Below are 12,541 nucleotides of genomic sequence, written 5' to 3'. Positions count from 1 at the left end.
CAGTGTGTGAGGTCAGTGTGTGAGGTCAGTGTGTGTGAGGTCAGTCAGTGTGTGAGGTCAGTGTGTGTGAGGTCAGTGTGTGAGGTCAGTGTGTGTGAGGTCAGTGTGTGAGGTCAGTGTGTGAGGTCAGTGTGTGTGAGGTCAGTGTGTGTGAGGTCAGTGTGTGTGTGAGTGAGGTCAGTGTGTGTGAGGTCAGTGTGTGTGGTCAGTGTGTGGTCAGTGTGTGAGGTCAGTGTGTGTGAGGTCAGTGTGTGTGAGGTCAGTGTGTGTGAGGTCAGTGTGTGTGAGGTCAGTGTGTGAGATCAGTGTGTGGTCAGTGTGTGAGGTCAGTGTGTGAGGTCAGTGTGTGTGAGGTCAGTGTGTGTGAGGTCAGTGTGTGTGAGGTCACTGTGTGAGGTCAGTGTGTGTGAGGTCAGTGTGTGTGAGGTCAGTGTGTGTGAGGTCAGTGTGTGAGGTCACTGTGTGAGGTCAGTGTGTGTGAGGTCAGTGTGTGTGAGGTCAGTGTGTGTGAGGTCAGTGTGTGAGGTCAGTGTGTGAGGTCAGTGTGTGTGAGGTCAGTGTGTGTGAGGTCAGTGTGTGTGAGGTCAGTGTGTGAGGTCAGTGTGTGTGAGGTCAGTGTGTGTGAGGTCAGTGTGTGTGAGGTCAGTGTGTGTGTGAGTGAGGTCAGTGTGTGTGAGGTCAGTGTGTGTGGTCAGTGTGTGAGGTCAGTGTGTGAGGTCAGTGTGTGTGTGAGTGAGGTCAGTGTGTGTGAGGTCAGTGTGTGTGAGGTCAGTGTGTGTGAGGTCAGTGTGTGTGAGGTCAGTGTGTGTGAGGTCAGTGTGTGAGGTCAGTGTGTGTGAGGTCAGTGTGTGAGGTCAGTGTGTGTGAGGTCAGTGTGTGTGAGGTCAGTGTGTGTGAGGTCAGTGTGTGTGTGAGTGAGGTCAGGATTGGGGTCCCAGTAAGCAAGCAGGTCACTGAAGTCCGGGTGTGTGTGTGTATTGTCGTGTGAGGTCGTGTTGTCATGTGAGTGTGTGTTGTGGTGTGTGCGTGTATTGTCAGCACTAATGAGCGTGCCCACAGGGAGGCAGGGGATTGGCTCGTTCCAGAAGCTGAGAGGGAGATGTCTCTTGTTCATTGGACGACATCGTCCCTGGCTCGGCCCAATCCGACAGTCAAACAACTCGGCCAACGGACCCAGACTTCCATCACCCCCGGCAACAGAAACACACGGTCCTTGGTGATTGCCAGCCCTAGACACGGACTCCGGGCTTCCTGTTGCCATCCTAACCAGGTCATCATAGTAACGCCGTCGTCCGCTTGTTGCTGTGGAGATGCGGTCATTGTCGCTGTAGATGTCACAGGCGTCCGGGTCATCGTGGCGACAGCCAAAATATCGCATGACGTCCCGGCTGATGGTGTCAGCAAACCGAAGCAGCTGATTGGTCAGATCTGACGAGCAAGGGGCGGGGCTTGAGAAAGCTTCCTGCTCCTCATCACCTTCCTCTTCCTCCCTGTCCTAATAATAATATTAATAATAATAATCATTTATTTTATTTGCAAACAACAATCAAATCAATGCGACACCTTTTAAGATCAGAGATAAAGGTCAGAGGTTTAAAAAGATTTATAAGGACTTACCTCCTCTTCCTCTTCCTCCTCCTCTTCCTCCTCCCTCTCCTCTTCTTCCTCGTCCATGAGGGAATGTTGGAGGATCATGGGTAGATAGCAGGAGGGAGTGGCCGAGAGACGGAAGGTTCTGATGACACCTGCCGCCATCTTGACATTAATATTATCAGACAGAACATCAATCAGAACTGAGGACAGAGACAGAGCACCAATCAGAACCGAGGACAGAGACAGAACACCAATCAGAACCGAGGACAGAGACAGAACACCAATCAGAAGTGAGGACAGAGACAGAACACCAATCAGAACTGAGGGCAGAGTAAGAACACCAATCAGAAGTGAGGACAGAGACAGAACACCAATCAGAACCGAGGACAGAGACAGAGCACCAATCAGAACTGAGGACAGAGACAGAGCACCAATCAGAACCGAGGACAGAGACAGAACACCAATCAGAAGTGAGGACAGAGACAGAACACCAATCAGAACTGAGGGCAGAGTAAGAACACCAATCAGAACTGAGGACAGAGACAGAACACCAATCAGAACTGATGACAGAGACAGAACACCAATCAGAACTGAGGACAGAGACAGAACACCAATCAGAAGTGAGGACAGAGACAGAACACCAATCAGAACTGAGGACAGAGACAGAACACCAATCAGAACTGAGGGCAGAGTAAGAACACCAATCAGAACTGAGGACAGAGACAGAACACCAATCAGAACTGAGGACAGAGACAGAACACCAATCAGAAGTGAGGACAGAGACAGAACACCAATCAGAACTGAGGGCAGAGTAAGAACACCAATCAGAACTGAGGACAGAGACAGAACACCAATCAGAACTGAGCGGTTAAAGACATATTTTTGGTTCGTTCTGAACCCTCCATACTCTCCTCACCTCTCTGTCCTGTCTGCTGGCCTGGGCTGGTTCTGGGCTGGTTCTGGGGCTGTAGTGGACTGGGCCAGTTCTGGGCTGGCCTGGGGCTGTAGTGGGCTGTAGTGAGTAGTCCTAGTTGCCTGAGCTGGTTCTGGTCTAGGTCTTCTTGTCCGGGGTCAGGGTTAATAGGTCTTCCCGGTCTTCAGGGTCTGGGTCCCAGCTGACTGACTGGTCCTGGTCTTCTGGGTTGGATTCAGGGTTCTGTGTTTCCTCCTCTGGTCCTCTGGTCCGCTCTCTCTCCAGGCTGATAGAGGTCTCCTGCTGCTCACTGTGTCTCTGTCTCAATGTCTCTCTGTCTCAGTGTTTCTCTGTCTCACTGTGTCTCTGTCTCAGTGTTTCTCTGTCTCAGTGTCTCTCTGTCTCAGTGTCTCTCTGTCTCACTGTGTCTCTGTCTCAGTGTTTCTCTGTCTCAGTGTCTCTCTGTCTCAGTGTTTCTCTGTCTCACTGTGTCTCTGTCTCAGTGTTTCTCTGTCTCAGTGTCTCTCTGTCTCAGTGTCTCTCTGTCTCACTGTGTCTCTGTCTCAGTGTTTCTCTGTCTCAGTGTCTCTCTGTCTCAGTGTTTCTCTGTCTCACTGTGTCTCTGTCTCAGTGTTTCTCTGTCTCAGTGTCTCTCTGTCTCAGTGTCTCTCTGTCTCACTGTGTCTCTGTCTCAGTGTTTCTCTGTCTCAGTGTCTCTCTGTCTCAGTGTCTCTCTGTCTCAGTGTCTCTCTGTCTCACTGTGTCTCTGTCTCAGTGTTTCTCTGTCTCAGTGTCTCTCTGTCTCAGTGTTTCTCTGTCTCACTGTGTCTCTGTCTCAGTGTTTCTCTGTTTCAGTGTCTCTCTGTCTCAGTGTCTCTCTGTCTCACTGTGTCTCTGTCTCAGTGTTTCTCTGTCTCAGTGTCTCTCTGTCTCAGTGTCTCTCTGTCTCAGTGTTTCTCTGTCTCAGTGTCTCTCTGTCTCAGTAGGTCTGTCTAAATGTGACTCCAGGGTCTGTCTCAGCATTCTCTGTATTTATAAGGGAGTGTGAGGCTGTTTCCCTGCTCTATGTGTCTTTATGTGTGTGTGTGTGTGTGTGTGTGTGTGTGTGTGTGTGTGTGTGTGTGTGTGTGTGTGTGGTCAATATTTGAGAGCAGGAGTTGGTCAAACACAACAGTGTACAGTAGCGCCCGGCAACAAGAGAGAGGAGAGCACCTAATGGAACCTCTTCCAGGGGACAGTGGAGTGTTGTCACACACACACACACACACACACACACACACACACACACACACACACACACACACACACACACACACACACACACACACACACACACACACACAGTGTGGTGGTCTTATCTCCCTGTGTAATTAGTGTCTAGTTGAAAGCTAAAAGGGCTTGAAATCAAATCTCACACCATTTTGACTTTTAGAGGAGGAACCTTTTTAAAACAACATCAAGATTATAAGGGACCATAACCCATAACCCATAACCCATAACCCATAACCCATAACCCATAACCCATAACCCATAACCCTAACCTAATTAGATTATAAGGGACCATAACCCATAACCCATAACCCATAACCCTAACCTAATTAGATTATAAGGGACCATAACCCATAACCCATAACCCATAACCCATAACCCATAACCCATAACCCTAACCCATAACCCATAACCCATAACCCATAACCCATAACCCATAACCCATAACCCATAACCCTAACCCATAACCCATAACCCATAACCCATAACCCATAACCCATAACCCCTAACCCATAACCCATAACCCATAACCCATAACCCATAACCCATAACCCTAACCCATAACCCTAACCCATAACCCTAACCCATAACCCATAACCCTAACCCATAACCCATAACCCATAACCCATAACCCATAACCCTAACCCATAACCCTAACCCATAACCCATAACCCTAACCCATAACCCATAACCCATAACCCATAACCCATAACCATAACCTAATTAGATTATAAGGGACCATAACCCATAACCCATAACCCATAACCCATAACCCATAACCCATAACCCATAACCCTAACCTAATTAGATTATAAGGGACCATAACCCATAACCCATAACCCATAACCCATAACCCATAACCCATAACCCATAACCCTAACCCATAACCCATAACCCTAACCCATAACCCATAACCCATAACCATAACCCATAACCCATAACCCATAACCCATAACCCATAACCCATAACCCATAACCCTAACCCATAACCCTAACCCATAACCCATAACCCATAACCCATAACCCTAACCCATAACCCATAACCCATAACCCATAACCCTAACCCATAACCCATAACCCATAACCCATAACCCATAACCCTAACCCATAACCCATAACCCATAACCCATAACCCATAACCCATAACCATAACCTAATTAGATTATAAGGGACCATAACCCATAACCCATAACCCTAACCCATAACCCATAACCCATAACCCATAACCCATAACCTAATTAGATTATAAGGGACCATAACCCATAACCCATAACCCATAACCCATAACCCATAACCATAACCCATAACCCATAACCCATAACCCATAACCCATAACCTAATTAGATTATAAGGGACCATAACCCATAACCCATAACCCATAACCATAACCCATAACCCATAACCCATAACCCATAACCCATAACCTAATTAGATTATAAGGGACCATAACCCATAACCCATAACCCATAACCATAACCCATAACCCATAACCCATAACCCATAACCCATAACCCATAACCTAATTAGATTATAAGGGACCATAACCCATAACCCATAACCATAACCCATAACCCATAACCCATAACCCATAACCCATAACCCATAACCATAACCCATAACCCATAACCCATAACCCATAACCCATAACCCATAACCCATAACCCATAACCCATAACCATAACCTAATTAGATTATAAGGGACCATAACCCATAACCCATAACCCTAACCCATAACCCATAACCCATAACCCATAACCCATAACCTAATTAGATTATAAGGGACCATAACCCATAACCCATAACCCATAACCCATAACCCTAACCCATAACCCATAACCCATAACCCATAACCCATAACCCATAACCCATAACCTAATTAGATTATAAGGGACCATAACCCATAACCCATAACCCTAACCCATAACCCATAACCCATAACCCTAACCTAATTAGATTATAAGGGACCATAACCCATAACCCATAACCCATAACCCATAACCCATAACCCTAACCTAATTAGATTATAAGGGACCATAACCCATAACCCATAACCCATAACCCATAACCCATAACCCTAACCTAATTAGATTATAAGGGACCATAACCCATAACCCATAACCCATAACCCATAACCCTAACCCATAACCCATAACCCATAACCCTAACCTAATTAGATTATAAGGGACCATAACCCATAACCCATAACCCATAACCCATAACCCTAACCTAATTAGATTATAAGGGACCATAACCCATAACCCATAACCCATAACCCTAACCCATAACCCTAACCTAATTAGATTAGGTCTGATTAGATCTGAACCTCGGCAAGACGGAGCTGCTCTTCCTCCCGGGGAAGGACTGCCCGTTCTATGATCTCGCCATCACGGTTGACAACTCCATTGTGTCCTCCTCCCAGAGCGCTAAGAACCTTGGCGTGATCCTGGACAACACCCTGTCGTTCTCAACTAACAGTTGGGCGGTGGCCCGTTCTTGTAGGTTCATGCTCTACAACATCCGCAGAGTACGACCCTGCCTCACACAGGAAGCAGCGCAGGTCCTAATCCAGGCACTTGTCATCTCCCGTCTGGATTACTGCAACTCGCTGTTGGCTGGGCTCCCTGCCTGTGCCATTAAACCCCTACATCTCATCCAGAACGCCGCAGCCCGTCTGGTGTTCAACCTTCCCAAGTTCTCTCACGTCACCCCGCTCCTCCGCTCTCTCCACTGGCTTCCAGTTGAAGCTCGCATCCGCTACAAGACCATGGTGCTTGCCTACGGAGCTGTGAGGGGAACGGCACCTCAGTACCTCCAGGCTCTGATCAGGCCCTACACCCAAACAAGGGCACTGCGTTCATCCACCTCTGGCCTGCTCGCCTCCCTACCACTGAGGAAGTACAGTTCCCGCTCAGCCCAGTCAAAACTGTTCGCTGCTCTGGCCCCCCAATGGTGGAACAAACTCCCTCACGACGCCAGGACAGCGGAGTCAATCACCACCTTCCGGAGACACCTGAAACCCCACCTCTTTCAGGAATACCTAGGATAGGATAAAGTAATCCTTCTCACCCCCCTTAAAAGATTTAGATGCACTATTGTAAAGTGGCTGTTCCACTGGATGTCTTAAGGTGAACGCACCAATTTGTAAGTCGCTCTGGATAAGAGCGTCTGCTAAATGACTTAAATGTATGTAAATGTAAATTATAAGGGACCATAACCCATAACCCTAACCCATAACCCTAACCTAATTAGATTATAAGGGACCATAACCCATAACCCATAACCCATAACCCTAACCTAATTAGATTATAAGGGACCATAACCCATAACCCATAACCCATAACCCTAACCTAATTAGATTATAAGGGACCATAACCCATAACCCATAACCCTAACCTAATTAGATTATAAGGGACCATAACCCATAACCCATAACCCATAACCCTAACCTAATTAGATTATAAGGGACCATAACCCATAACCCATAACCCATAACCCTAACCTAATTAGATTATAAGGGACCATAACCGTAACCCATAACCCATAACCCTAACCTAATTAGATTATAAGGGACCATAACCCATAACCCATAACCCTAACCTAATTAGATTATAAGGGACCATAACCCATAACCCTAACCCATAACCCTAACCTAATTAGATTATAAGGGACCATAACCCATAACCCATAACCCATAACCCATAACCATAACCCATAACCCATAACCCATAACCCTAACCTAATTAGATTATAAGGGACCATAACCCATAACCCATAACCCATAACCCTAACCTAATTAGATTATAAGGGACCATAACCCATAACCCATAACCCTAACCTAATTAGATTATAAGGGACCATAACCCATAACCCATAACCCATAACCCTAACCCATAACCCATAACCCATAACCCATAACCCATAACCCTAACCTAATTAGATTATAAGGGACCATAACCCATAACCCATAACCCTAACCCATAACCCATAACCCATAACCCATAACCCTAATTAGATTATAAGGGACCATAACCCTAATTAGATTATAAGGGACCATAACCCATAACCCATAACCCATAACCCATAACCCATAACCCTAACCTAATTAGATTATAAGGGACCATAACCCTAATTAGATTATAAGGGACCATAACCCATAACCCATAACCCATAACCCATAACCATAACCCATAACCCATAACCCATAACCCATAACCCTAACCTAATTAGATTATAAGGGACCATAACCCTAACCCATAACCCATAACCCATAACCCATAACCCTAACCTAATTAGATTATAAGGGACCATAACCCATAACCCATAACCCATAACCCTAACCTAATTAGATTATAAGGGACCATAACCCTAACCCATAACCCATAACCCATAACCCATAACCCTAACCTAATTAGATTATAAGGGACCATAACCCTAATTAGATTATAAGGGACCATAACCCATAACCCATAACCCATAACCCTAACCTAATTAGATTATAAGGGACCATAACCCATAACCATAACCCATAACCCTAACCTAATTAGATTATAAGGGACCATAACCCTAATTAGATTATAAGGGACCATAACCCATAACCCATAACCCAAAACCCATAACCCATAACCCTAACCTAATTAGATTATAAGGGACCATAACCCATAACCCATAACCCATAACCCTAACCTAATTAGATTATAAGGGACCATAACCCATAACCCTAACCCATAACCCATAACCCATAACCCATAACCTAATTAGATTATAAGGGACCATAACCCATAACCCATAACCCATAACCCATAACCTAATTAGATTATAAGGGACCATAACCCATAACCCATAACCCATAACCCTAACCTAATTAGATTATAAGGGACCATAACCCATAACCCTAACCTAATTAGATTATAAGGGACCATAACCCATAACCCATAACCCATAACCCATAACCCTAACCTAATTAGATTATAAGGGACCATAACCCATAACCCATAACCCATAACCCACAACCCTAACCTAATTAGATTATAAGGGACCATAACCCATAACCCTAACCCATAACCCATAACCCATAACCCATAACCTGATTAGATTATAAGGGACCATAACCCATAACCATAACCCATAACCCTAACCTAATTAGATTATAAGGGACCATAACCCTAATTAGATTATAAGGGACCATAACCCATAACCCATAACCCTAACCTAATTAGATTATAAGGGACCATAACCCATAACCCATAACCCATAACCCATAACCCTAACCTAATTAGATTATAAGGGACCATAACCCATAACCCTAACCCATAACCCATAACCCATAACCCATAACCTAATTAGATTATAAGGGACCATAACCCATAACCCATAACCCATAACCCATAACCTAATTAGATTATAAGGGACCATAACCCATAACCCATAACCCATAACCCATAACCCTAACCTAATTAGATTATAAGGGACCATAACCCATAATCCTAACCTAATTAGATTATAAGGGACCATAACCCATAACCCATAACCCATAACCCATAACCTAATTAGATTATAAGGGACCATAACCCATAACCCATAACCCATAACCCTAATTAGATTATAAGGGACCATAACCCATAACCCATAACCCATAACCCTAACCTAATTAGATTATAAGGGACCATAACCCATAACCCATAACCCATAACCATAACCCATAACCCATAACCATAACAATTCAGCCTTAAACAGAGTGAGGTCAGAACTAACCCTAACACAGACTGACTGTCCTAACCATAACCCTAACAACATCAAGATTATAAGGGACTCAATTCAGCCTTAAACAGCCAGATCCTCACAGACTGACTGTCATAACCCTAACCCTCACAGACTGACTGTCCTAACCATAACCCTCACAGACTGACTGTCCTAACCATAACCCTCACAGACTGACTGTCCTAACCATAACCCTCACAGACTGATTGTCCTAACCATAACCATAACCCTCACAGACTGATTGTCCTAACCATAACCATAACCCTCACAGACTGATTGTCCTAACCATAACCATAACCCTCACAGACTGACTGTCCTAACCATAAACATAAACCTCACAGACTGACTGTCCTAACCATAACCCTCACAGACTGACTGTCCTAACCATAACCCTCACAGACTGACTGTCCTAACCATAACCCTAACCCTCACAGACTGAGTGTCCTAACCATAACCCTAACCTTTACAAACTGACTGTCCTAACCATAACCCTCACAGACTGACTGTCCTAACCATAACCCTCACAGACTGACTGTCCTAACCATAACCCTCACAGACTGACTGTCCTAACCATAACCCTAACCCTCACAGACTGACTGTCCTAACCATAACCTTCACAGATTGACTGTCCTAACCATAACCCTAACCTTTACAAACTGACTGTCCTAACCATAACCCTAACCCGCACAGACTGACTGTCCTAACCATAACCCTAACCTTTACAAACTGACTGTCCTAACCATAACCCTCACAGACTGACTGTCCTAACCATAACCCTCACAGACTGACTGTCCTAACCATAACCCTCACAGACTGACTGTCCTAACCATAACCCTAACCCTCACAGACTGACTGTCCTAACCATAACCTTCACAGATTGACTGTCTTAACCATAACCCTAACCTTTACAAACTGACTGTCCTAACCATAACCCTAACCCGCACAGACTGACTGTCCTAACCATAACCCTCACAGACTGATTGTCCTAACCATAACCCTCACAGACTGACTGTCCAAACCATAACCCTCACAGACTGATTGTCCGAACCATAACCCTCACAGACTGACTGTCCTAACCCTAACCCTCACAGACTGACTGTCCTAACCATAACCCTCACAGACTGACTGTCCTAACCATAACCCTAACCCTTACAAACTGACTGTCCTAACCCTAACCCTCACAGACTGACTGTCCCAACCATAACCCTCACAGACTGACTGTCCTAACCCTAACCCTCACAGACTGACTATCCTAACCATAACCCTCACAGACTGACTGTCCTAACCATAACCCTAACCCTTACAAACTGACTGTCCTAACCCTAACCCTCACAGACTGACTGTCCCAACCATAACCCTCACAGACTGACTGTCCTAACCCTAACCCTCACAGACTGACTGTCCTAACCATAACCCTAACCCTCACAGACTGAGTGTCCTAACCATAACCCTAACCTTTACAAACTGACTGTCCTAACCATAACCCTCACAGACTGACTGTCCTAACCATAACCCTCACAGACTGACTGTCCTAACCATAACCCTCACAGACTGACTGTCCTAACCATAACCCTAACCCTCACAGACTGACTGTCCTAACCATAACCTTCACAGATTGATTGTCCTAACCATAACCCTAACCTTTACAAACTGACTGTCCTAACCATAACCCTAACCCGCACAGACTGACTGTCCTAACCATAACCCTAACCTTTACAAACTGACTGTCCTAACCATAACCCTCACAGACTGACTGTCCTAACCATAACCCTCACAGACTGACTGTCCTAACCATAACCCTCACAGACTGACTGTCCTAACCATAACCCTAACCCTCACAGACTGACTGTCCTAACCATAACCTTCACAGATTGACTGTCCTAACCATAACCCTAACCTTTACAAACTGACTGTCCTAACCATAACCCTAACCCGCACAGACTGACTGTCCTAACCATAACCCTCACAGACTGATTGTCCTAACCATAACCCTCACAGACTGACTGTCCAAACCATAACCCTCACAGACTGATTGTCCGAACCATAACCCTCACAGACTGACTGTCCTAACCCTAACCCTCACAGACTGACTGTCCTAACCATAACCCTCACAGACTGACTGTCCTAACCATAACCCTAACCCTTACAAACTGACTGTCCTAACCCTAACCCTCACAGACTGACTGTCCCAACCATAACCCTCACAGACTGACTGTCCTAACCCTAACCCTCACAGACTGACTATCCTAACCATAACCCTCACAGACTGACTGTCCTAACCATAACCCTAACCCTTACAAACTGACTGTCCTAACCCTAACCCTCACAGACTGACTGTCCCAACCATAACCCTCACAGACTGACTGTCCTAACCCTAACCCTCACAGACTGATTGTCCTAACCATAACCCTCACAGACTGACTGTCCTAACCCTAACCCTCACATACTGACTGTCCTAACCATAACCCTCACAGACTGACTGTCATAACCATAACCCTCACAGACTGACTGTCCTAACCATAACCCTCACAGACTGACTGTCCTAACCATAACCCTCACAGACTGACTGTCCTAACCATAACCCTCACAGACTGACTGTCCTAACCATAACCCTCACAGACTGACTGTCCTAACCATAACCCTCACAGACTGACTGTCCTAACCATAACCCTAACCCTCACAGACTGACTGTCCTAACCATAACCCTCACAGACTGATTGTCCTAACCATAACCCTCACAGACTGATTGTCCTAACCATAACCCTCACAGACTGATTGTCCTAACCATAACCCTCACAGACTGACTGTCCTAACCATAACCCTCACTGACTGACTGTCCTAACCATAACCCTCACAGACTGATTGTCCTAAACATAACCCTCACAGACTGATTGTCCTAACCATAACCCTCACAGACTGATTGTCCTAACCATAACCCTCACAGACTGACTGTCCTAACCATAACCCTAACCCTCACACACAGACTGTCCTAACCCTAACCCTCACAAA

The 12,541-nt window shown here is 45.5% G+C and overlaps 1 protein-coding gene across 1 annotated transcript; it reads right to left on the bottom strand.

Annotated features, from left to right (window-relative positions):
• Nucleotides 1–616: 616 nt before the first annotated feature.
• Nucleotides 617–3,498, bottom strand: percc1 (proline and glutamate rich with coiled coil 1). Its single transcript, XM_065000757.1, has 3 exons — nt 2,510–3,498; nt 1,618–1,755; nt 617–1,495 (listed from the first exon to the last, which is right to left on the bottom strand). The coding sequence occupies exons 2-3, from the start codon at nt 1,753–1,755 to the stop codon at nt 842–844; spliced, it is 792 nt and encodes a 263-aa protein (XP_064856829.1). The 5' UTR covers nt 2,510–3,498; the 3' UTR covers nt 617–841.
• Between the last annotated feature and the right edge of the window lie 9,043 nt (nt 3,499–12,541).

Source organism: Oncorhynchus nerka, linkage group LG15 (genome assembly GCF_034236695.1).
Source record: "Oncorhynchus nerka isolate Pitt River linkage group LG15, Oner_Uvic_2.0, whole genome shotgun sequence".
Lineage (NCBI taxonomy): Eukaryota > Metazoa > Chordata > Actinopteri > Salmoniformes > Salmonidae > Oncorhynchus > Oncorhynchus nerka.
Note: the sequence above shows the minus strand (reverse complement) of the source record. Positions and strands in the feature narration are given on the sequence as shown.